The sequence below is a fragment of the Peromyscus maniculatus genome, chromosome 6, assembly GCF_049852395.1.
Source record: "Peromyscus maniculatus bairdii isolate BWxNUB_F1_BW_parent chromosome 6, HU_Pman_BW_mat_3.1, whole genome shotgun sequence".
Lineage (NCBI taxonomy): Eukaryota > Metazoa > Chordata > Mammalia > Rodentia > Cricetidae > Peromyscus > Peromyscus maniculatus.
Window position 1 is genome coordinate 101,327,239 of NC_134857.1, and position 27,175 is coordinate 101,354,413.

The 27,175-nt window shown below is 39.0% G+C and overlaps 1 protein-coding gene across 3 annotated transcripts in view; it reads right to left on the minus strand.

Moving 5' to 3' along the window:
• Positions 1–27,175, minus strand: part of Abcd3 (ATP binding cassette subfamily D member 3) — a 63,634-nt gene that overhangs the window by 3,477 nt on the left and 32,982 nt on the right. For all 3 annotated transcript variants that reach the window (XM_076574888.1, XM_076574889.1, XM_042279820.2), the window contains exons 5-21: positions 24,972–25,041; positions 23,593–23,690; positions 23,135–23,258; positions 21,574–21,630; positions 19,092–19,234; positions 15,790–15,859; positions 14,388–14,457; positions 14,206–14,303; positions 14,020–14,111; positions 12,377–12,468; positions 12,221–12,293; positions 10,803–10,866; positions 7,524–7,601; positions 7,361–7,426; positions 7,174–7,263; positions 6,616–6,735; positions 2,584–2,688 (exon numbers count right to left, since the gene is read on the minus strand). In XM_076574888.1, the coding sequence (XP_076431003.1) occupies positions 2,584–2,688; positions 6,616–6,735; positions 7,174–7,263; positions 7,361–7,426; positions 7,524–7,601; positions 10,803–10,866; positions 12,221–12,293; positions 12,377–12,468; positions 14,020–14,111; positions 14,206–14,303; positions 14,388–14,457; positions 15,790–15,859; positions 19,092–19,234; positions 21,574–21,630; positions 23,135–23,258; positions 23,593–23,690; positions 24,972–25,041 (1,510 nt within the window). The remainder of the gene's footprint in view (positions 1–2,583; positions 2,689–6,615; positions 6,736–7,173; positions 7,264–7,360; positions 7,427–7,523; positions 7,602–10,802; positions 10,867–12,220; positions 12,294–12,376; positions 12,469–14,019; positions 14,112–14,205; positions 14,304–14,387; positions 14,458–15,789; positions 15,860–19,091; positions 19,235–21,573; positions 21,631–23,134; positions 23,259–23,592; positions 23,691–24,971; positions 25,042–27,175) is intronic.

Sequence of the window (27,175 nt, forward strand, 5' to 3'; positions counted from 1 at the left end):
CCATAGTATAATGTCCAGGACAGCCCTTGCACAGACAGCCAATACATGAGGGTGAGAAACACTACCTGAGGTCAGATCTTTAACACACACCTCTTATGTTTGGGAGATTTTGCAAATGTAAATCTACCAGCTATACAAAGTGCCCTCAGAGGCCAAAGAGGGTGTCCTATCCTTTGGAACTGCAGTTATAAGTGGTTGTGAGCCACCATGTAGGTGCTGGGAACTGAACCCAGGTCCTCCTGGAGAGCAGCCAGTGCTCTTAATTACCAAGTCATCTCTCCAGACACTAATTTTATTTTTATTTTATAATATTTTTAAAAAATTAACCTAAGTAAATTCTGGATAATTTCTACCATGAAATTTTATGACTAAATTATTCTGTCAGCACCCAGTGATATCACTGAAACTGTTTGGTAAGTTTGGCTCCCTTGTGCAAATTAGTGAGGACCTGCATAAGAAGATAAGTACATTATCAGCTTTGTTAAACACACATTTCAACTGCAGTAAAAGCCACTTCGATATATTTTTCTGTTCCTGATTTTATAATTGGATTAGACCTTAATTAGAGTAGGCATACTGTATTTTAGAATTACTTAAGCCAAAACACAAAAGCAAAGTTTAAATACTGAGATCTGAACACCAGATGCTACCTTTCCATAATTAAATCTCATGCTCACGGCTTAGTTTTGGCCAAGCAGCACCACTGTTCTCTTTAATGTTAAACATTCTGAACTGAGCTGAAGTGTTGCTTTTTTCCCTTGTAAATTTACACTGGTTTTGTAGTTAGAAAAAAGTTCTCGGCCTGACAAGAGGCCTTAGTGGGTAAAGACACTTGCCACCAAGGCTGAGTTTAATTCCTGGACCGGCATGGCGGAAGAGGGCCGACTCGCACGGTTTTCCTCTGAGCTGCACATGAGCAGCACAGCATGCAGACAAATACGAAATCAACAACAACAAGATTCTAAACTTAAGGATCCATTCTCTCTGGTTCTGCTTCTTTGTACACAGTGCTACTGTGACAATGTTAAATTATCACTGAAACCCCAAGTGACTGTCCTCCCTCAAATGGACTGTGTTCTACAGATTTAGAGACTCTTAAAAACGTGGGAGGCAACAACAGAATTGACAGGGAGAAGCCTTTAAGTCCAAAAACAGTCTACATGGTCTTATGCATGAAAACACCACACACATTTCTAATACCTTTAACATTGAAAACCACATACAGATTACTAAAGGGGATTCAAAAATAAAAAAATTAGTCATTAAAGAAATACAGTCAATGTTCAGGCCTTCCTATGGAGACGACTACTGGGGATCCTTTTATTATCACACCACACTTTTCAACCTTTCATATGCATCTGCATGGGAATTTTGCTAATATGCCATTCTATTTGGCAAAGTTAGAGACTGTGTATTTCTAACAAACTACCAGGAACTGCTAAAGATGGTGATCCATGGCTAGCCTCCAAATGGTCGGAATTCAGTGTGTGTGTGTGTGTGTGTGTGTGTGTGTGTGTGTGTACAACATGACTATTTCATTTATTGTAAACTCAGATATAGACAAAAAGTGTTAAAATATTCCTGTAATTCATTTATTTACAAGGACCTCTAAAAAGGAATATATTATTATTTTTCAAATCTAACCAGAGTACAGACAGTTGCAGCAATTCCTAAAACAAAAAGCTCACCAGGACTAGTGAGCAAGTATTTAAATAACAGCAGCACAGCCAGCCTCCTATTTGTCAACTAAAAGAAATTTGGTAAAATACTGTCCAGATAAAATAAACTAGATAAATTTATAACTACTAAAGGAAGGACTGGAGAGAGAACTCTATGGATACAGCAACTGCTTTGCGAGCACAAGGACTAATTTTGGCTCTATAGCACCCATGAACAAGCTGGGCAGGTGTGGTGGCCCATCTGGAATCCCAGGGTTTGGGACGGGAAACAGGGCAAACCTGCTAGCTAAACTAACCCAATCAGCAAACTACAGGTGCAGCAAGAAACCCCGCCTCAGTATGTGAAGGGAAGTGCGATCAAGGATAGCAAAAATCAGCCTATGTCCTCCACACGTACCCTGTGCATGCACACCATCACACATGCACACACACACAAGCACAGGCATGGATGCCACCAACACATACACACACAAAATGAGAAATTGAAAAAATTTTAGATTGCCAAAAATCAACTATTGACTTTTCTTGACTTAAAAAGTGATACAAAGGTAAAGTTAATGGGACAAAGGAAAGTTAAGAATTTTTTTTGTTAAGTCTAAGTAATGAGGTAAAAGGTGAATATATTTAAATACTGTACCATGTCTAAGAAATTGCTAAAGAGAGTTCTATTTAGAATGCAAGGATAATTCCTTGTATTCTGCTCATATCTATAAAGTTGTATTTAGAATACACCAATAATTCTTTGTACTCTGTTCATATCGATTAGTTACCAATTTAAAGACAATATAGGGCACTATCTTTTTGTAGCAATCTTGTGGCTTGGAATTTCCTTTTGGTGTGGGTTTGTGTTTGGACACGGCACACAGACGACACTCCAGTGACGCACCTGCAGCGTGACACTCACCTTCCGACAGTGGCTGTAAATGTAGCCTTCCACATCCACACTGACTGCACTTGTGCATTCATCCAAAATGGCAAACTGGGGCTTGTGATAAAATAATCTTGCCATCTAGAGCATAAAAGGAGATAGTTTGTGTAAACAGAGGCAGGCCTAAAGATAAAACTAATAAAGAAAGATAAATTTACTTCAGTTAAATATGTTTTCTGGTGTCTTATAAAGCTAAAAATATGAAAATTGTTCTAACTAAAAAGCATCATTCCTAGAGATAAAAATAATATAAACAAAACAGATTGTTTTTACTGTCATCTTAAACAAAGAGAGAAATATTGTGTTTGGGAAATATTTATTGCTAAGAGAAAAACACAAACTGCTGTGAGATGGGACTGAGTTTTAAAATAAGGAAAGTTCACTAGACAAACAAGTTTCGTGTTTGAACTAGACCTAAAGCTCAGATCACAGATCTCAAGCAGGTGCTGTAAGCGATGGCCCTGTTAGAGCTCCCGCCAGCATCCTGTGGCACTGCCCAGCCTCCGCTGTGGGCCCGGGTGTGCGCAGTCTTTGGAAGCTGGTCTTGTAGATGGAGGACAAACTCTTCATTAGCAAGGCTGTGGGACCGCTTCCCTTACTTCACTCCGAGCGCACTCTACTCTCTGGCAAGGTCTGTCTGTCCTTGTCTCGGACAGTTGTTCTGTCACTTGCCCCCAACAGAGATCATAATGTCCCAAACCAGGCAGGAGACATGTTCCTAAACCCATCCCCTTACATTGTGTGAAACATCCACTCAAACCACTCCCTTCTGGAGAGAAACAGTGAAGCCACTGGCGCCCCCTGCTGCCATCTTCTTCCTTTTAGTGCTTCCCACGTGGCCATTCAGCGTGTGTATGTGGAGTTCTCAGAACTAAATCCCAGATCCTCTTTCTTCTCAATCTTCTTGGCCCGGTCTTAACCCTCTCTCAGCCACTCTCCTTCAGAGTTCCTGGTCTCTGCCGTGCCCCTATCCCAGAGAACACTCACTTTCTCCCAGGATGACACGACCGTCAGCTCCCTCTCTGCTGTCCTCCATTCTCCGTGTAACCAGGGACAATCTACCACAAACGCAAGCCAAAGAACCCCACCCGACCTAAACCTTCTCCACAGCTTCCCCGTTCTCATCTCCAAGGTCCTGTGGAGTCTTCCTCCTGCTGCTCAGATCTCGACATCCAGCCAGCACTCAACTACTAGGATAAGGCATCCCAGGCCTTAGAGACCCCGGTGTCACTTTCCTTCCCCTTCCTTCCTTCCTTCCGAAGTAAGGCATCCTAAGCCTTAGACTCTGCATGCCACTTTTTCTTTTCTTTTCTTCTGATTTTGCTGTTGTGTTATTTGTTTCTGTTTGATAGAGGCTCTTATTCTGTGCCTCTGGTGGCCGGAACTCACTATGTAGCTCAGGCTGGCTTAAACTCATGGCAATCCTCCTGCCTCTGCCTCTGGAATGTTGGGACCATGCCTGTGCTATCACTTCAAGCTTATTCTTTCTTAAGTCCCAATGCCAGACTCTGGTCCAGACATCTTTCAAGTGTCTGCTCAATGTCATTCTCTCAATCCAAGTGAACCCTTTATGGAATTGCAGCAGTCTGTATGTGGCATCCTGGAGTTTGCATGTTTGCCTAAGCTGTGAGATTCACTAACACAGAAACCATGACTAAACCACTACAACACACCTAACACTTACACTGCCGTTCTAGTCAAATCTACACCAAGTGGATAACTGAAACAAACTGCTTTCTTGGGATTTACACACATGTGCATGAGGTGAGGAAGAGGAAGCAGCAAACAGACACGATCGAATAGATCCAGTTCATTTGACAGCATTTCCCAAGTGCCTCCCTTTCTCCTCATGTGTCTATGTGTGTGTCTCCATCTCCCTCCATGCTGTCAGCTATCTGTCGCCACAAAACAAGGAAGCTGTAAAGCAAATGTTCAAGCCAGCATGCTGCCTGAGCCGAGCTTGATAAGCCGCCGTTCACCAGTTCTAACATCAACAGTCGGCTTGGCAAGCCCCAACCCCCTCAAGTGCAGTTTCCTTCATGGCTGGGATATTCAGGATTACTTAATAGGACTGTTTTAAAGATACAATGTTAGCCTTTGGAATCCGCTTGGCATATTGGCTATCATCTACTAAGCACTCAAAAATTAGCTGTCACTGACCTGGATAACAGCCTCTCTTTTTCAAATAAAAAAAGGAGTTCTTCTGCTGAGAGGTAAAATAGTATGGTAGAAAACTGAAGACTGGGGCTGGGAAGATAGCTCAGTGGGTAAAGTGCCAGTTCTGCAAACATCAGGACCTGAATTCAAATTCCCAGCACCCATTTTAAAAAGAAAAAAAAAAAAAAAAAAGCTGGGCATGGTGACCTCCACCTCTAATCCAGTGCTGGAAGGCTGGAAAATGGATCCTGTGGCCTTACTGGCCAGCCAGCCCAGCCAACTTATGAGCTCCAAATTCAGTGATAGACTCTGTCTAAAAAAGTAAATACACAAGGCATCTGATGTAGACCTGTGGAGTCACCAACAGTTGTGAGCTGCCATGTGGGTACTAGGCATCAAACCTGGGTCCTCTAGAAGAGCAAACAGTACTCTTAACTACTAAGCCATCTCTCTAGCCTATTTTCTTGATTGCTAACTGAAGTAAGAAGGCCCAGCTCAGAGAGCCTGCATGGAACCGAACTAGGCCCTCTGAATGTGGGTGAAAGTTGTATGGCTTGATGTGTTTGTGGGGCCCCTGGCAGTGGGACCAGGACTTATCCCGGGCACATATCTGGCTTTTTAGAGCCCATTCCCTATGGTGTGATGACTTAATCAGCCTTGATGCAGGGAGGAGGGGCTAGATCCAGCCCTAACTTGGTATGCCAGCCTGTGCTGACTACCCAAGGGAGGCCTTACCCCCTATGAGGAGTGGATGGTGGTAATGTGGAGGTGAAGGGGGAACAAGAGAAGAGAAGGGAGGAGAAACAGGGGTTGGTATGTAAAAGGAAAGAAAAACATTTTCAAATAAAAAAATCATTTAAAAAAAAAAGGTGGCCCAGCTCCCTGGAGCAGAACCATCCTTGGACGAGAGGTAAGCAGCATCCTCTGTGGTTTCTGCTTTAAGAGCCTTCCTTGAGTTCCTGCCCCGACTTCACCAGACGGTGGTCTGTAACATGTACACTAAAACAGAGTTTCTTTTCCAGATTGGTTCTGGACATGTGTTTATCACAACAATCAAAAGCAAACTGGACAGAAACTGGTACCAACAGTGGAGTTTTGCTACAATGGACCTAACCAATGTGTTTTTTGGAAGGACAGTGGAAGCATTTGGAACTTGGAGCTGGAAAAGCCATTTGCTGCTCAGAGTTTAATGGGCTGTTCTGTGGGAGCTTGGAATATAATAAATAATTAGGGGATGGTATACTGGAAGAGTAAGTGCTGGGAAGCAGGGGGAAAATCTGTTTTTTTCCAAGGTAATTTTGTTATTATACATTAAAAAAAAAAAAATCAAACAGTGCCTTTCCAATTCTTCTTTATACTAGGAAAGTTTTAAAATTCTAACTAACTTTAAGAGTAGGTCAGTTAAGGGGAGAAACAAGTTACAGTAACAGTGAAGGAGGACAATGGCAAAGGCCAGCATGGAGAACTCACACTCCCAGCACTTACAGCCACTCAGGGAGAGCAGTCAGAAGAGAGGAGCGTGCTATCTAGAGGGAAAAGCTACAGAAAGATGGAACCACGATCGTCATCCTCACAGGGCCAATGTCTAGAAAAATGAACTGGTGGGATATGGTAGATCTACAGCTTTCCCTTTCACAGAACAATAGTATTACTGATACATTTTTTGGAATTCCAAATTTATATGAAGTTGAACATTTCCTAGCACTTTTATTACAATTTAAACTAACTAATACTTTAATAGTTTAATACTTTGCTGAAAAAAGACAAAACTCTGTGTTCGGATTAGCCAAACTCTGGATTCTAACAGTGACTCTAAGAAGTATTTGGTACCAGTCTTCAGAGGATACTGACCGCCATCCTTTGTTTTTCTCCTCCGCTGAGTACATCCATCCAGTCCTGAACACTGTCCCAGCCTCCTTCCCTTTCAAGGATATGACCCAACTGCACATTATCCAAGTACTCCTTCAGCACCTTTATACAAAGATGAAAGACCGAAAAAGTGTATTAGAAGCTAATGACCTGTCTCACCTTATTGTTAGACTAGCTCATTAACTCCATGGCCAACCGCGTGGACAGGTAGGTGCTCTTCAGAAAAGAAATGGCACAACGCTGACCTGAACGGTCAGTCTCTAACCATACTACCCTTAACCGCCTGGGAGCTTCAGGACGGTAATGGTGTCATATAACTGAAGGATGGGAGTGGTGAGGATACAGCACTGTCACAATGGTTAAAACATGCCATGAGTAACACTTAAGGGAAGCAGCTCCTCCTGCCACCGCCTGGAGAGCTGCAACCATGGTTTGGAAGGCTTTAGATTAGGCCAGATAGGCCACACTATCTGATGTCTAAAATAACAAACAATCTGAAGTGGGTATGCTTGGTGAATGTAGGATGTGATCACCCCTTACTTGGTCAGATATCCCCTTCTTCTTCTGATCCTCTTTTCCGTCTGGATATATCACTTGGTCTCTCAGTGTTCCCAGGGTCATATAGGGTCGCTAGTAGTCATAATGACATAGCAAGAGTCATTAAAAGTACATTTTGAGATAGTAAACCAAAAATTCTTAAAGGTTACAAAATAGCTCAAAGTCTTACCTGAGGAACATAAAATAATTTTCCTCTCTCAGGTTTAGTAAGACGTCCTCCAAAAAGAGGCCATAACTATGAACACAGATAGAGGACAGAAGTGACTGTGACATTCAGAACCTAACAGCATTACAAAACAAGATGGTAAATTTTGGAAACCATATGCACATACTTCACCAAGAACACGGAAGAGGGAACTCTTTCCACATCCATTTGGACCACAAATCAGAACATTGGCCCCAGATCGAACCTGAAAGACAGTAAGTCTTTGAATTAACTAATTAACTAAATTAATCATGTGTATTTCCTTAGAGCCAAAAAGCTCTCTGCTTATTATTAGCTTCTCATTTTACCTGTAAATGTGGTGTAGGTACAACTATGGAGTGATGTAGGGAGAAACCTTTGACTTCCACTTACTTTCAATTTTTCCTTTTGCTCTTAAAAAACATCATTAATTTAGACTGTTCAATGTGTAGTCTTAATCAGAATGTAATATTTGAAAGCTTAAAAAAATCTGAGGATTCTCGACAATAATAATTGTGTATATTCACGTTTATTAACATATTTTTAACTGAACTGTAGACTACATTCTTTTACTTAGAGGTCTATATTTACTTAATAGTATGTCACAAATATTCCTCCAGGTCACTGTACTTATGTCCCATTTGCCCATTCTTTTAATGCCTGTAGTACATACTAAGAGTGTACCATTTTACCTAAAAATTCCCCAATGATTAGATATGTAGGTCATATTTTCTTTTGCTCTTTTAGATAACACTGTGCATAACTTGTGTCAGCAAGAATATATACAAAAAATAAGTTAAATTGTATACTACAGACTCAGTACTGTGGAGAAAAGCCACAGGGTAAAAAAAAAAAAAACAAAACCCTCACACAAAGTGAGAACTGAGAAAACTTCCAGAGATGTGTAAGGAGCTTATCATGAGAAAACCACTCCTGGCCACCCATAGCAAGCAGGCATGAGGACAGGAACGAGCCTCATCTCACAGGACAGACAGACTGCTTCTGCTGGAGAAGACAGCAAAGAGAACAGTAGCACTTACTGAGCTCAGAGAGGTAAGAGGTAGGAAGAGGTAGTGGTCAGCAATCCTAAACATAGCACAAACCAACTGAGGGCTCCTACTGAGATAAAAGACAGCCATCAGCATTATTTAAAGTAGCCAAAAGGTAGAAAGAGCCCCCCAGCAGGTGAAGGGCTAAACAGAATGTAGTCTATGCACACAATGAATACTATTTATCTTAAAAAGGAACAAACTATGCCTGTACTCAGAGCTCATCAAGGATGAGGGTTAAAATCTTAGCCTGCAGAAAGCACATTGTTTAGCTCTAACACAACATGAAAGCAAGTAGGAAATGTGTGCTTTCTGATGGCCGAGTTGGCCTTATGATGACTTTCCAAAGAAAGGAATACTGATTTTCAAAAGTGAGTCAGATGGGCACAACTAACTGGAGATGATAAAAAAAAAAAAATGAAGGATGTTTGTTCCATAAAGAAACTCTATGTTGAGGAAAATCCTGGGGAGACAAATAAGAAAAGACCAAATCTAACCTAGAGGTGAGGCAGAAAAGGGATTCTTAACAGCAGACCAAGAGAACAAGAAGACAGTTTCCAGAGAAAGAGAAACAGGGACCAAAGGAAGCTAACAGGTGAGTCAGGAACACGGCTATGAGGGGAGAAAGAGGCTATGGCAAATCTGGGCAAACTCGGGCCTCACACAGACCTGGCCAACGAGACTGGAAAAGCACGCAGCAGTGGGCAGACGTCTGAGTGGGGCTCAGGGCTGCTGGCGGGAAGAAGGAGCCGCTGCCTTACAAAGGAAGCAGCCTGTGACTGAGAGAAGTGCTCCTCACCCCAGGCCTGTCAATACCAACCACGGTACAGTTTCTACTTCCTGTTACAGGGCCTGGCTGTAAAGGAGGCACGACAATGATACAATACTCACTTTGCATAACTAACATTTTCTAATTCTTAGCTACTTAAGACAGTAGATATATTTAGTAAATATAAATTAGTAAGAGCAGAAAACTAAAGAATTACCTAAGATTATAAGAGTTTAAAAGCAAATCTAACAATACTCTTTATTTGATAAGCTATCAGAAAACATTTCAGTGGAAGCAGCTAAAAAACACATACAAACATCAGCACGAGGGTACACACAGAGGAGGGTTCTAGAGCAAGACTGTCCAATACTGTCACACATGGCTATTGAAATCAAGCTAATTAAAATCAAATACACTCTACAACTGAGTCTGATGACTGCGCCTGCCACACTTTTAATGCTCAAGACCCACCCTGGCCACAGAGCGGCCCAGAGTTCTCCTGGGCAGTGTGCGCTACAGGACGGTATCTGGAACTTAAGAGACCATTTGTAGGGTAAGAACGTGTTACTAATTTTTAAGACTTTGAGCTCAGAAAGTCTCAACAGACAAATAACCTAAAACAGTAATCCTCAAACTTCAAGATACAAATCACACGAAAACAGTCACGGACAGCCTTTTCATTTTACCTATCATATCACCGGTTTAACTAGGAAACACAGTGAATCGATATCACTGTTTACCTGACTGACAGCCTACTGGCTACGGGGGTGCAACTGTGCTGCTGGTTTTCCAGGGACTAGTGAGTCGGCTCAGGAGGTGAGGATGCTTCCTGCCAAGCCTGATGACCTGAGTTCAACTCCTGGAGCCCATACAGCAGATGAAGAGAACCCACTCACTCAAATTGTGTTCTGACCTTGACATACTTAATAAGACATGTGCTCCACCCCCAACACACAACACACCAAATATATAAATAAAATGTAAAGAGAGAGAATGACCTTGTATTGTTTGTATGGATATAAATCTTCCTGCATAAACACCCCCCTCAAAGAGACTTGTGATTTCGAGTTTGTTATTTAAGGCAATTAAAGTTGTATTTGCATGTTTAAGTTTTCATTATACATGGTAAATCTAATTAGATGGATCTTTTTGTCATGGACTTTATTTGCAAAAGAATTTGTTTGAAGATTATTTTTTCATTTGTGCATGTGCATGCTCGCATAAGTTTATGTGTACTATGTGTGTGCAGGAGCCTGCAGAGACCAGAAGAGGATGTCAGATCTCCGAGGACTGGAGTTACAGACAGAAGTCAGCTGCCATGTGGGTGCTGGGAACAGAAGCTGGTTCCTCTGTGAAAGCTTAAGTTCTAACTGTTGAGCCATCTCTCCAACAAAACAAATTTGATGCAGTAGTAATCCCTGAAAATTTTAAAGCCCAATTAATTTTAAGAAAAATGAGATTTCTAGATGGTTCAAAGAGTTAGTTTCAAATGTAATAGTATGGGTTTAGATAGAGACAACTCAAACCTTAAAGTTAATTTAAATATTCAAATTTCCAGTTCATATTTTGAAGATAAATTAAACTCTTATATGAACACTTAAAAACTTACTTCAAAACTAAGATCTCGGATCAAGATATCTCCATTTGGTGTTGCTAAAGGTACATGATCAAACCTAAAAAAGGATATTAATAAAAAAGGGAAATTAATAACAAGTAAGGAACTCAAATAACTCAATACCCCAAATAAAAATAACCCAACACAGTAACGACCATTCAGACACTTCATAAAAGAATACATTCAGAAGACAAGACGCAACTGAAAAGGGTCTCGAGATCTTAACCACCAGGGAACTGCCTCTCCAGAATGCAAAGAGTGTCACCCTGTGAGGACGACAGTTATCACGATGAAGGTAAGTGCTGGCGAGATGCAGAGGAATGGGAACCCTTACCTACTGTTGGCAAGAATGTAAACAGCATAAATTAAACAACATAGAGGGTCCTCAGAAAAATAAAGACTTAACTGCTATAAGTTCTCTGCTTCAGAGAGACAATCCCATTCCAGAGAGATAACCAAAGGAAATAAAATAATTGTCGCAGAGTGGTATCTGCACTCCCATATGCACTGCAGTATTTATTAAACAAGCCAAAAGGGGAACCTGAAAGTCTTTCAAATGATAAAAAAGAAAAAATATATCATATGTGTAAGCACACACTCATACAAAGGAGTATTATCCAGTCTTTAAAAAAAAAAAAAAAAAAAAAAAAAGCTGGAGAGATGGCTCTGTGGTTAAGAGCACTTACTGCTCTTGCAGAGAACCCAGGTTTGGTTCCCAGCACCCATATCAGGTGGCTCACAACCACTTGTAGCTCCAGTTCCAGGGGATTCAATGCCTTTTTCTGCTCCCACATGCACCTGCACAAACATGGTACACACGCAGACAAGTAGGAACACACACAAGCATGTAAGTAAAAATCTGCTTTAAACTCTCAAAACCACAACATATTTGTAAAAGAACTCCGTCATTTTTGATGGTAGAGAACATCACGGTAAACAAAGTAGGACAGAAAAAGAAACACAGTTCATATATAACTTATATGCAGAATCTAAATCATTAAATTCATAGAAGAGAGTGTTGCTAGGGACTGAGGGAAGGGAAAATGTAAGTGGTGTCATCCAGAAAGTATGAAGGAAGATGAGTAAGTTCTAGAGGTCTAACCAGCAGCACAGGGACAACAGTTAAAAACATGCTCTACACACATGAAATGGCCTACACACATTCAGATGAAGAGACAACAGATACAATAATTTGCTGGAATAGGGACACTGTTTTACAGTGTGTATGTAATATCAAAACATCAAATTATAGGCATTAAATATATATAACTTTTATGTCAATGACACCCCAAAGCTATTTAAAATTTTTAAAGTCAATTTTACATTACACACGTAACTACAAGTTGATGAGAAAGGCTGCCATGAAGTGAAGTAAATACATATAGTACAGCACAGCCTTTTCCTGTACATACTTTATAATGTTGTCTGCATTGATGATTTCTCCAGTACCAGGTATCAAGGGGCTAACTTGTGCTCCTTCAGTACCTTAAATGGAAAACAATTATTAAAACATCATATATTAGGAGCAACTTAAAACTGTGACTACAAACTGGGGTGTTTATATTTACCCTTTTCCTGCTGCGATACCATCGTGCGTTCATATTTGCCATGATTTAAATCCTTTAGTACTTGCATTAATTCTGTAATCCGAGCCGTAAAACTAAAATTTAACAGAAACCATAATCAAAGTCAGGGTATTACTACATCTTTTATATAAACTGAAATGTCTAAAATTATAACTTAGCTTAAGGGACATAAAAGAAGTCTCATCAGCATAAAATACTAATGATAACACATGTGCCCTATTTTGCTTCAGTAAAAGAGAAAGAAAAAAAGGGAGGAGGTTTCACAGGATCCTCTTCTCAACAACACCCTATTAAGAGGCAAGACAGCAGTGTTTCCCTTTGTCAAGTATTCTTGTTAGTACACTTTGCAGACCCAGGAAGGTTGGGTCCTGAGCTGCTGGAGTGACTTCTTGTCCCAACTAATACTTTCTACCAGAAGCAAGGATTCACTAAAGGCATACTACTTCTCTCTAAATGGGGAAACTGAAGCTATTTCTGCTCTCATACTCTGAAGAAGGGAAAAGATGAAGAATTCTGAATATATGATGGAGTTCATGGGACAATAGAAATCAATCCAGTAGCAAGAAGTTGGGGATTATAAGAAGGTCATGAAGGTCAAAGAAAAGTTTTCTCATCAGAGAAGCAAAGGGGGATAGTTATTTGTTTGTTTATTTGGTATAAATAACAAAAAGAAACTCCCAAAAGGAAACCTTGGGAGGTGACAGCTACAATTACACTCTTGGTGTTGATAGTTTCACAGAAGCATACCTGTTCTTATATTCATGATTTTGTGTGCATTAAATATGATGTTTTTAATATACCAATCACTCCTTAATAAAATGTTTTTTGTGGGGAGGAGAAAAAAGAACCCCTGCAAGGAAACCGACATGGATGAACTCATACAAGTCTGAGGAAGTTACTAACGAGTACAGCACATAGCAGCTTCTCAGGAACAAGGCCTCACAGTGTTGACCTCTGTCTTGTTATGAAGACCCTAGCAGCTATGACAGAGAGAGAACGCAGGGACAGATACAGGCCTAGAGAGCTGGTGGCAGCAAACTTCCTTAGACAATCCCAAGTCTGGGGTACTTTTCACACCTTGGTATGGTTTGAGGTTTCTGCCTTCTATTTCAGCTTCTGAGCTGTTCAATCCCATCCCATGATCTAAAACAGCTTTGCTACTGGGTAACATATCTACAACTAACCACAGATACCATAAGGTAATTGGTTTATTCCACTAAAATCAACCTCTATTCATTTATTTAGCTAAGATGTTGGTATAAACCCTTAGGGGTAAAAATCCATAGTTGAGAACAAAAATGTTCAAATGTGAAACTTCTACTCACTAACTTAAATTTCTGTAAGAAAGGGCTGCCAAGAATGATAATTTTCCAACTTATTCGAGGCCAGAGTTTGTGAAATACAGCAAACATAACACTATTCTGGATAAGATTCAAAACAGCTGTCTTCAGGAAGCACAAAAAGTTCACTGAGAGAGAGGTCTTCCTTAATTTTCTACCCAAACTAGCTTCTAGAGTAGGAAGGGCCAGTTGCTCCCTCATCTTCATCTCAACTGGGTACCACATTATAAGAACAACATATATTTACAACTGATTCAATGCATTGCTTATTATTACTAATCTTACCCAGCCAGTCTAGTCATTTCACGGCCAGCCAAAACTATACGGCCCAGAGCTTGAGACATTCTCAAAAGCATTCTTCCACTTTGGTAGTAATCCTTAAAGAGAAATAAGCATTAGATTTTGCTCACATTTCTAAAATAAAAGCAAAGCCTTAATGTGAATTTGCCCTCATCAGTATTATTATTTCACCTCTAAGAGCTCTGAATGTGTACTATGAAGGTGCCGAGGATGGGAGAGATCTAGGAAAGGGCGACTGACAACCAGGTATCCGACTACTGTGGCAACATCTGGAAAAAAACAGTTAAATTAAGTATCATTACTTCACTTGCCCCACAAATCATGTCGCACCATCTCTTTTAAAACATACTTACATTTGGCAATGATGCTATCAATGAAACCCATAGAAAACCGAAAGAAAATGAAATTATGTAGGTGTTCCACCTGAAAGAAAACAAAAGAAAAATGTATTTTTTTCTTTACAAATAAAAGAACTAATTTTCCCTAAGGATAAAGCACAGTTAATTTACAAACAGTAGCTATGATTCATCACTCTGTTAAGACACCAAACAATGAGCACAACACTGAGAAAAAAATCAGGTTCCAAACACACACCCTATCAAACTATTACTTAACAACAACATATTACACATAATAGTATAATGCTGTTTACAATACTGCTAGAGACATACAAACTCATCAGTCACTAAAGCAAAGAAGAAGGATGAGAATCCATTTCAAATAGGCTTGTCAGAGAAGGTAAAGCTGTAATAAGCTGTTAGTATTTGGGCTGATAATCCCAGGCTGAGAGAAGCGATGTGAAAAGCTGGTCAGTGGACAGCAGCCTTAGGGAAAGGAGCTTTAGATGCTCTAATCAGTGAGCACTCTAAAAACTCAAGTTAACAGTAAATGGCAAAAATACAATTTTTGAAATAGCTCAAGACAACGTTTTAGTATTTGTAAAATATGTATTTAATATCACAATTTCCATTCAAATACTAGCTCCCTAGAGACAGGATTTCATCTATCATGCTCACCACCTAATTATCATTAGCACCTAATGATGGCACCTACCAAGCACTCTAGCTGGTACTCAGTATCTGCTGAATGAGTAAAACTATTTGAATAAAAAAATTTCCAAGCATCAAATAAAGAAAAACTGTTTTTAAAAAATCTCTATATTCCAAATCAAAGGTCACTTGCGTTATCAATCAAGTTTTATTAGCATAGCCACACCCACTCACATATATATTATAGTTCCAACAGAGACTATGTGGGCAGAAAATGTAATATATATACATAACTATCTTGTCCTTTTTAGCTTGCTGATTCCTGGTGTAAAATGTTCTCCACTAATCTGTGGGAGCTATTAACTTAATCATCCAATGAGACTTCTTTAACAACCACTGCAAAAATGCACAAGACTATTTTAGTAAATCATCCCATTTAATAAACGGAGAATTCAATGTTAATGCAATAGTTTTAAACTTTTATAGTTTAAAACACAGTATAAAGACTTGCTATTTAAAATACATCTTTAACTATGTATTCATATCTATATAAGCGCACACACAAAAAAAACCATGTGACCCTCAAGTGTTTTGTTTTGTTTGTTTTTTTTTAAGATAGTTTCTCTATGTAGCCCTGGCTATCCTGGAACTTGCTCTGCAGACTAGGCTGGCCTTGAACTCAGAGATCTGCCTGCCTCTGCCTCCCAAGTGCTGGATTAAAGGTGTGAGCCACCACCACCTGGTTACCCTCAAGTCTTTATCTTACCAGTTTTCGGAAGACTGAGTGGATTGTCTGCTTTTCTCGTTTATTCCCATTGTAAAAGGCAATTTCTTCACTATTAAAGAAAATAATTCAGCAATTAATGTCAATGTTATCCCACCCTGGAATGTAACTGACATGCGGTGTTCAATGAGTGAACATTTATGTTTGTATGGACATCTTGGTCCAGTGCGATGGTCCAGGGGGTAAAGGCGTGCTGTGCAAGCCGGCCAACCTGAGCTCAATCCCCGAAACCTACAGAAAGGTGGAGGGGAGAATGAGCTCCACAAGGCTGTCCTCGGACCTCTAAGAGCACGCAGTAGCAAGTCGCCTCCTCAATAATAATAAAACAAATAATAATAATAAAGAGAAGTAGCTGTCACTGAGAGAATGTTTGGCATAAGCCAAGCCAGGGACTGTACCTGAGATCCAGTTTCTAGCCAAGCTTTAGGAGTATATGGGCACACACCTGACTGGATCACAGACTGGACTATAAGCTACCTGTGTGTAACCTGGTGTTAAAGATGAAGTGAGCAAATGCTCACAAACTGTAACTGAGGCAGAAGAGGAAGACACTTTGATATAAAGGAAGATTAGGCTGGGGTGGACATTATAGACCACATGTTAAATTGCAGACCTAAATCAGAGCGGGGACAAAAATAACAAAAAAATAAAGGTAGTGCTATTTTGATAGACAGCCTTTGAAAAACTGAAAAGCCTAAAGTCCCGACAGTGCTACAGTGCCCTCAGGGCTAGATGCACCAAAGCTCTTCTTATTCTTGTCCCACACCATTCCTCAACAATTTCCTGAGAGTGTGAATGGGTCCACAAGGGCCAAAAGATCTTCAGCAGGGAAAAACCAGTTCCATACAGATGAAGAAAGGCTCAGTATAATTAGATAAATTCTTTAGAAGCCAGTACCTTACAGGTGAAGAAAGGCTCAATGTATTATACATTCTTTAAAGTTACATAACCAGCAGAGTTCAACAGCTAAAATTATCACTCTTGTCTAAACTAAAGCTTATAGTCTTTCTACCCTGTAAATATGATGTAAACTGCCCAAGTAAAGGACTTCCGGAGTTACAGATGGTTGAGCCACCATGTGGGGGCTGGGAATCAAAGCCAGGTTCTCTGCAAAAGTAACAAGTGCTCTTAACCATACAGCCATCTCTCCAGCCCCTACAAAGTACTTCTTACAGCACCAGAAAGTAAATATCTACATGGAAGCCCAAATACCACACCTTAGACACACTGAGAATACGTGTGGGGCTGGTGAGATGTCTAGGCAGCACTTGTATGCAGGTTGACAATTTGAATGCCATCTCTGAACTCAAGGTGGCAGGAAAGAACTGAGACCTCCACATGGGTACTATTACGCACCTGCACACGCAATCTATAATCAAAGTGCACACAAGAGTTAACCATTGGAAAGGGATCTGTGGTGGTTTGAATGAAAATGGCCCCACAGGTCCGTAGGGAATAGCACAATTACAAGATCTGGCCTTACTGGAGTAGGCATGCCTTTGTCAGAGAAAGTGCATCACTACGAGGTGGGCCTTGAGGTCTCAGAAGCTCAAACTAGGCCTACTGACTCAGTTAATTCCTGCTGTCCACGGATCCAAATGAAGAATTCTCAGCTACTTCTCCAGCACCATGTCTGTCTGCATGCCACCAAGCTTTCTGCCATAATGATAATGAACTGTAAGCCAGCCCCAATTAAATGTTTTCTTTATAAAAGCTGCCAAGGTCATGGTGTCTCTTCACAGCAATAGAAACCCTAACTAAGACAGGGTGGTACGTAAGGCAAGACAGAGCCAAGAGGAGAGCCAGCAAGAGCCACAACTCCAATCCTACTGTGCCCTTGACTGCTCTGTCCTAAGGATTCTTGTGTGGCACAAGCAATGTGCCACTATGGGAGCATGTTTGTTTTCTAGTAAAAGCATCCCATAAACAGCTTTTCACTAACTGTACCTATTATTCCCCTACCCCCCCACCCCCGCAGCATGAAACTCCACATACAAAATTAATATGATTTTAACAAGGAAGCAAGAGAAGAGGACAGTAATTTTTTGATTGTTGGTTTGGTTTTTTTTCAAGACAGGATTTCTTTGTGTAACAGCTCTGACTGTCCTGGAACTTGCTCTCTAGACCAGGCTGGTCTCGAACTCATAGAGATTCACCTGCCACTGCCTCCTGAGTGCTGAGATTAAAGGCATATGCCACCACCACCTAGCTGGAAGAGGAAACTATTAAGAGAGATCTCTTAAGTAATTCTGTAACTTCCTATAGAGTAGCCTACATAGTATTACATAGATACTAGGACCCTCAAAATTGACTTAAAGTTGGCAGATGGACACAAGAAAATTTACAGAGCATTCTAGCTCCTGATCAAAACCTAAGCCAAAAGCATATATGTAGAGTTAATCCTCATAACAACTCCATTATCTATCTACGAGAAAGTGAAACTATGAATAACTTGCTAAAATCACGTAATATAGAAAGAATTGATAAGTAGAAAGGGTACATTTTGAAACTATTATGGATGGCTTCAATACCTACATTTTTTTTCCTTCATATTTTAGATCTCAAAACTGTCCAGAGGTCTAAGGGCATCACTTCAATGGAAGAGTACCTGCCTCAATTCAAGAGATCCTGAGGCTCCCCTTCTCCCCACAAAAAAAAAAAAAAAAAAAAAAAAAAATCTGGAAAACAGGATCACTGAGCACTGCAAGACAGTCACAACTTTAAAATGTCTATGGATAAGTTAAGGCAAAAGTTTCTTTGAATAAATACAAACAAATCTGAATTATATCAGGACTAAACTTTAAGATGAAATTCATAGAAAATCAGTCAACAGAAGACATGAAGAGGTCAATCAAGGAAACTACATGGCTAACAGAAAGAGGGCTTGAAACATGCAGGATTTCTACTTTATAAAACCAATATTCTTCATAAAACTGATTTTCTTTTTTTTTTTTTTTTTTTTTTTTTTTTTTTTTTTAAAGATTTATTTATTCATTATGTATACAGTGATCTGCCTGCATGTATACATGCAGGACAGAAGAGGGCGCCAGATCTCATTACAGATGGTTGTGAACCACCATGTGGGTGCTGGGAATTGAACTCAGGACCTCTGGAAGAGCAGCCAGTGCTCTTAACCTCTGAGCCATCTCTCCAGCCCAAAACTGATTTTCAAAACAAGTAAACACCACACTGTTTCAGTAACTATATTGCTAGACTTTCAATATAAATGACATCAATATCCACAAAAAGAAATTTTCTTTATAGTTCTAGAATGTTTCTCTTACCTATTTGTGATAAGTCGAGAATTAACATATCTATATTCTCCTTCATACTTCTGCTCTGTTATTGTCATCTTGCCAATGGGTCTTCTAAGTCGAGTTAGGAATAGCCCAGACACAAGCAAGTAGGCCATCATGCTTGCTGGGCCCTATGGTTAACGAGAGAATGACACACGGAGCTCAAGGACACGGTAATAAAAGCATGTGTGATGGTCCGAAGTAACAGCCTGAGAAAGCTGAGCCTCTGCTTATTTTCCTTTCTTTCTGGGAAACAGAACACTAGTCTCTACCTTTCTGTTACTATCATCCACCCAACTCCTGTAGCTCTTCTCCCCAACATCTGTTCACCTAAAACCTCTCCGGGAACTTACCTTCTCAGCCATCTAACACTCTTCCACTGGAACCATCTTAATGTTCTCTCAGTCCACAAGAATTCTCGGGCTCTGTTTCACATTCTATTTGAATGTTAATGTTCCCCTAGGTTCCTTCCTAACTCTTGTCTCATCCTAAATTTATACTTCTAAGCCTATCATTTTTAGAGTACAAGATATTATTGCCAAGTATGTGCCCTACACCCTTCTACCATACACACTTCTGAACAGTGTATAGGTGCCTCAAGGACACTTTGTTAAACAAGCTATCAGCCTTTCCCTGCTTGTACCTAAGCTTTCATCTTCTATACTTTACAACTCTGTAAATGACCTCACTGTACACTGACAATCTTAGAAGATGCAACCAGTTCCCAAACCACCCTTAATTTCTACACATCTCTCATATTCAAATCAAATTTATCCCAAACAAAACTGTTTTCCTGAACATGCCATTCAGAGGAGCTGTTTTTACATAAGTTTAACATAACTAATGGAGATCTAAGTATCTCTTCAAAACAGTCAAATGTCAGCTCCAATTCTTCCAGGCACTAAATACTTCCCTGAAACTTCCATTAGTGGACATTCTCACTTCATTATAATTGCCTGAATAACTACTTTTTTTTTAGACATTGTAATGTTTAAACTTCGGCAGGAACTGATTCACCTTTCATGGCTAGTACAATGTATATGAACATATGTACCAAGATTTTTCAAAATTGTACTTGAATGATTCAAAACACTTCAATAAAAACAGCACAAGAGCAGAGGTGCTAACTGTATTTTTAAAATGTTGATGCAGAATTGTACATATTAATATGTACAAGAAATATAAATTACAGTATAGAAACTAGAAAAATTAGGTCCATTCACTCTTATGGTGCAGTCAGCTAGAGAATGATTAAACCTTAATCACAGGGTAGTGAAGAGAAAAACAGGAAATTCAAACAGGGAAGCAATAAAAATAACAAGGTAAATTATTAATCAACCACAAAATGGTTGTAAAGATATATATATATAGGTACATAAAACCAACACATTGTTATATGATTTGCTATAAATATGTAATCACTATAAAATAATTATTCAAGTTAGACATCAATAAGACTCAGAAAGAAAGACTCTTGTCACCATAAATATCAGAGACAAGAGGATAAGGCTCATGGACTAGTCAATATTTATATTATAAAACACTTCTGAAATGAGTATTCACTCTGAGTATATTGATGATTTTATTCTTTTTAGACTCTATCAAGTCTCTCTTTAGATGTTACTTTGGAACAATAAGTACATGTGTTCAATGTACGTAATATGTGCTTAAATATTTCTAGCTACTATTGTGAGAAAAAAATTTAAGTAACTAATTTAGTAAACATTAAAAAGCCAAATTACAATACTTTTAAGGCCTCCAGTATAGTATTACTTTACAACCAGGTCATATTAGGTATAATGTGAAGATGTTCCCAAGCTTAATTTTTTTTTTCTTAGACCTTCATGATGATCACAATATAATATTGTAGATTTTAAAATGTAGAACAGGGGTAGCTGTGGGATGACTCATCACTAACAGGCTTGAGGGCCAGCCAGCCCAAACCAGTGAAAAAGATACTTTCTGAGAGCCAACCTGGGTCTGCCTAAGGGCCTTAGCAACAGCAGCTGAGACATGATCTGGAGATGACCTGGACCAATGAGAGGCAGCCATGTCACACCAGCAGATGCATATTCATCAGACCTACCCCCAAGGTGGGAAGGAGGGTATATAAGGCTTGCCTCTGACTGAATAAACTGAGCTTGTTGTTTTGACATTCTCTCAGAGTCTGTGTCGTTGACTCTGCGCCTACTTGGCCCCCTCCCACAAAGGGAACAACAGCACAGGACCCTGCCACAGGTAGCAAGATGGCTCAGTGGGTAAAGACACTTTTTGCCAAGGCTAAGCTCAATCCCTGGGACCCTACATGGTGGAAAGAGAATATAAAACTCCTATAAGTTCTCCTGTGATTTGTGTGTGTGTATGTGTGTCTGTGTGTGTGTGTGTGTGTGTATGTGTGCATGTGTGTGTATGTGTGCACACAAATGCATCTATATAAATACAAATGAAAGAAGAATAAAAGTGGACTCACCTGAGCTCCAATTGCACTTGTTAACTTGAAAATATACAAAACTATATCTAAAAATGGCTGTAAAATAAACATTAGAATATACAGAGTTAGAGCTCTTGAAATGGAGGTATCTCAAACAATGACTACTGACTATCAAGTGGGAAAAATACTTCTCTTCATCATTAAGATAGCTCTACTAGGATAATTACCCATTAGTAACACAGTAACATTAAAAAAACTACTTGAGTTATAATTCCAAATCTGCTATGCATTTTTCTGGTTTTGATACAACTTCATCTGTAAAATGAGAGGGTCTTTCTTCTGTAGTACTGTTTGAGTCTATTACTTTATTATAACAATTACATAAATGAAATAATCAAGTGAGTCTCTGGAGCTTATCTGATGATCCAATACTCAAGTTTCTACATATTAAAGTACTGCTACTCACTGAGAACAAATTCAACCAGGGTTTTGACACTAGCATGTATTTTAACTCTTTTCAAGAAACCCAAATTGTGTTCATTTATTTGAAGTCTAATACTTGAGTACTAATACAAATGGTTTGCTTTATGAATTGGCTCATACAAAAATGTACCTTTCACTTTCTCTGTCTTGCCCATTATAAAGAGCTTAAAAATATTTTAAAAATTCAATTCAAATATATGTAAAGGCTACTGGCCAAAAATAATATTCATAATTTAAATCATGTTTAAAACAGAGAATGCACTATAGTGTATAGAAACACTATAATTTCAGAACACTTCTCTATTGTGGGTATGACACTTTATGAGCTACAAATTTGCTCAAGTGCCAAGAGGAAAGAATATGTAACAGTTTCTCTACAAAATTAGCTCCATAGGTCTATTTATACACTGAAGAGAGAGGTGCTAGGAAAATGAGTCGGTGGATACACTGTTTGCCATGAAAACCTGACCATCTAAGTTCTGATCTCCACAACATGGCAGCACAAGCATCTGTAATCCCAGCATGTCCCCTTTGGAGATGAGAAATTGAGATGGGAGAATCACCAGTATAGCCTGTGGGCTAGCCAGCTTAAACCCAACAGTGAACATAAGAGAGATACTATCTCCAATACATGTGGAAGGTAAGAACTGACACCCAAAGTTGTCCTCTGACCCTCCACATGCATGGCATGGCACCTGACACGTTAACACATTCAACACACACACACACACACACACACACACAGTTACTTTTTTCACATAGGATGATACTGAAAACAGGAAGTCTTGTCTCATTTTACGGATGTGTACTTTGAAATTATAAACTGAAAAGTCAACCTATATCAAGTGCTAGAGGTAAACAGGCAAGAGACCCAATGGCTGAAATCAGTACACAAAATTCTTATAAAACTTTTGTAAGACACTACTTTCAATTCTAAGTCAAATACTTCACAGAAATAAGATTTTTAAATTATATAATTAAAACAATTATAATTATCCTAATTGTCTTTTAAAAGAATTATTTATACACTATTCCCTCCCATCTAATCAATTCTATATGAATTCCCTCAGATTCTAAATTCAACAAATTTAACAAAATTTTTTAAGTAAAAACTTACCTTACTAAGATTTGAATACAGGTCAACTACACTGTTACAAAATTTTTCTACATCTTGTGTGAGCAGCTGGTCTGGATTTGCTATTCTGTTATCCAGGTTGCCCATTTTATAATAGGTGAAAGCTCTGAAATAGCAATCAAAAAGTGTTTTCAAAACAAGCAATTACAGAAACCATGCATTCATATACCACCCACTGCATAAACACAAACAGACCAGTCTAGACACCCTGAGAATTGTCCTAACTTAGTCAGCCGTGGGGAAGCAAGCCCAGAGAAGGGTGATCTGATGGCTGTTAGGAGATCTAGGACTAGAGCCCCGTCACTGACAGGTCACTCCTCCCCAGGTGCCCCTAGTCTAAGAGACATTTTCTTCAAAAACAACCCAGTAAACAAGAAAAACATCTGATATCATAAACATTACTGTCCAACTTAAGTATTTGAAAATAGGGCTTCACTTACTGGAGATACTCCTCATAGAGGTATCTAGTGAGCCTCACTCGGAAGCACAGTTTGAGTTCATTTAAACCATACTTCAAGAAGTTATTAACCAACGAGATCTAAAACAAACAAGCAAGCATTACTGGTTTTGCTTCAACCTCTACTTACTAAATTGCAATTTACTTCTCTATCAGTTTCTGCATCTACAAGTTCTGATTTTCATAACCCACAGGCCATACTGTACTTCAGTTCTGTTTTGTTTAGGTTTTTATAAAATGCAAAAATAATAAGCTAAGCCACATGCACTTAATTATCCTATCTGGATTTTTAGTTGGGGCTTAATTTTAATATATTATTATGAGATCCTTTCTGGGTGATCAAAAATGCAAAGCTTTCCGATTTCTACCTGATAGAGACTTTACAAGTTCAGAAACTTGTATTTCTACACTCTGCTCCACTACCAATACTACAACCTGGACAGCAGGTTTTTGTTTTCAAAGTGTGAGTTTTATATGCTACTTTCCAGATTATTCTAGAGCCACTTTACTAATCTATCCCACCATTAAATCAATCCTTCCAGTTCCGTTTAAACTCATTTTATTAAAAATGCTCCCACATAGTACTTCCAACCTTTGATACCTGTTAGCTATCTTAATTTTTTAATTTAAAAAAAAATCTAAAAATTATGTATGTCCATCCTCAAGTATTAAACTAGAAATTAATTAGATTTCACAAGCAAAGTTCTCCTAAATCTGGACATTAAAAGTCTTATATGGCCAAGAAAATAAAAATAAAAACCAAGGCAAGAAAATCATTTGGTTTTTAGGCTAAACTAATTGCTAAGTAAATTCAGATAATAGACTCCAATTTAACAGTGGTTCAAGTTGCAACTGTTTATGTTTTAATCAATAGTTCCTGGGCGGTTTGCCCATCTTATTCCCAATTTCACAACCTGGAAATGTTTTCAGTTATCCCAAGTGGGAGAGGGGTGTGATTGCCACTTAGGAGAATGTGGCTAAACACTTGAGAAAATCTAGTCAGGAGAACGTTGAAAAGAAAAGAGAGAAAAAGGAAGGGAGGGAGAGAAAAGCAGAGAGAGAAAGAGAGAGAGAGACAGAGAGACAGAAACAGAGAGAGACAGACAACAACCAGAAAACAAAAGAAAGAAAAACAATGTGTGTGTTATTACACATACACTAACATAAAGAAGATCAAATCAAACAAAATTTTTTAGTTTTCAGTTAAGTGTAGGTTTACACTGAAATATTAATCCATAAACTATAATTTTTAACACAAAATTAGAATTTAATACCACAAATCTTTAAAGTTAGTAAGTACAAATTCAAGATTTAATAGGTGTAAAGTTCTCCCAAATCAGAGTTCAAAGGAAGTGCACTTACAAGAGGCATGGCAGCGATGAAGTTGAACAAGTATCTCTTGAAGTCTTTACTGCTACGGCCAATGATGCCACTGCAAACCACCACATGCAATGCATTAGTTGCAAAAGAAGCCCAATGTAACACTGGAAAGCCTAGAGTTCTAAAGCCTTTCTTGGGAATGTCTACTGAATCATTAAGTAATAAGAAAAGAAAAGAAATCTTGGAAACATGTTTGCAAATTTTGCAACCTTTTAACAGCTTGCTTGAATTTGACTCTGCAGATGACAAAATGAAGTAAAAATGGTAACCAAGGGCTATAGGTGTATTCAAGGGAAGACCTGTAGAACCTGTGCTTAGTTAGCACCTGCAAGGTTCCGGGTTACAGCACCCCTGAATTCTGGGATTATTACAGATAAACCAAGGTAGTATTTGCTGGTTTTAAATATTTTGGCATCCTTGATTCTCACTGGAATGAACTAATGACAGTAGAAAGTCTAAGAGGGTCTATTTCAGTGAGCTTGAAAGAGCAGAGGTAAGAAGTGTAGGCTTTGTGGGTCTTGTTGCAACTACACATTGCTTCCACTACTGGAGTATAAGAAACCTAGACAGCCTGACTAGACTCTAACAGAGTTTTGCCAAAAAAATATAAAAAAAGAAAGAAAAGGAAAGGAAAAAAATGAGACTGAGTGTGGTTGTGCACACTTTAATCCCAACACTCAGAAGCAGGCAGATCTCTGTGAGTTTGAGGCCAACCTGGTCTCCATAATGAGATTCAGGCCAGCCAGGGCTACATACTGAGACACCCCCCCCCTTTTTTTTTTAAGGTGAGTAATGAGACTTCTCCTACAGGTTCTGACTGGCCAATCCTGGGACTGGCTGACACATGAGAGAAGCATCAGAATCAGTCTGTAAAAGCTTCAGGTCTGTGCTGGAGAGATGGCTCAGCAGTTAAAAGCACTGGCTGTTCTTCCTGAGGTCCTGAGTTCAATTCCCAGCAACCACAAGGTTGCTCACAACCTTCCTTAATGAGATCTATTAACCGCTTCTGGTTTGCAAGCATACTTGCAGACAGAACACTGTATACATAATAAACAAACATTTAAAAAAATAAATGAATGAATAAATAAATAAATAAAGCTTCAGGTCCCTCGACACATTCAACATAATCAGCTCCTCTTTTATCTGCTTTTAAAACACATATTAGGAATCTAAAATAAGGGTTCTACTACTTTAAGAGTTTGAGAGCCAGGGCTGGAGAGATGCCTCAGCAGGAAAGAGCACTGCTCTTCTTTTGAGGACGTGGGTTTGGTTCCCAGCACCCACACAGCAGCTCATAACTGTCTGGAACTCTCTTCTAGCCTCTGGGGGCACTAGCCATGCATATGGTGCACACACATTCATGCAGGTAAAACCCATATACATAAAATAAAAATAAATCCTAACAAGAGTTTGAAAGCCATTATGACAGTAGTATAATATGCATGTGTATCTATTAAAGAGATAAAACGTGGGGTCACAGAACTTTCTTCTCAGAGAATTCTTATTAATATTCCCTAATGTGATTATATAAAATATTTCTCTCTCTCTCTCTCTCTCTCTCTCTCTCTCTCTCTCTCTCTCTCTTTTGAAAAACATGGCAGCAAACAATTTGCCTAGATCTTCCAAATACCTGACTGGTATATGATAAGGAAATAATTTATTTTTTTATGAGGAAGTAGGTAAATAAATTTGGGAAATATGGATTAAACAAAGCTATCAAACATCCTTACAAAGATCTTCTCAAAGATTTTAATATGTAAAAATCTAAAATGGCTTTACAGCATGCTCTGTTTCTTGACAAAACTTTTAAGAAATGGTACCTTACACTAATGGGGAAAATAAAATATGCAATTTTTCTATAATTCTTGAAGAGAAAGAGATACTGGTCTTTGTAAAAGCTGAACTAGAAGGAAAACATGGAACAGTACCGACATACTGTTCACAGCAATGACTCTACTTGAAACATGAAGCAATTAGGACAGTACAAAAGCTTCTAAGTCTGTTAAAATTGACTTGAACTGCAGAAAACCAAAGTGTTTTAGCGCTGCCCAAGCTGTGAAGCACTTGAAACTATCTACAACATTTTGTCACATGCCATCCATCATTGTGCACTGTTTACCAATGGAGTAGCTGCTATAAATTTAAAAAATGGTTCCTTGAATAAAGCCACACTTCTGCTTATTATT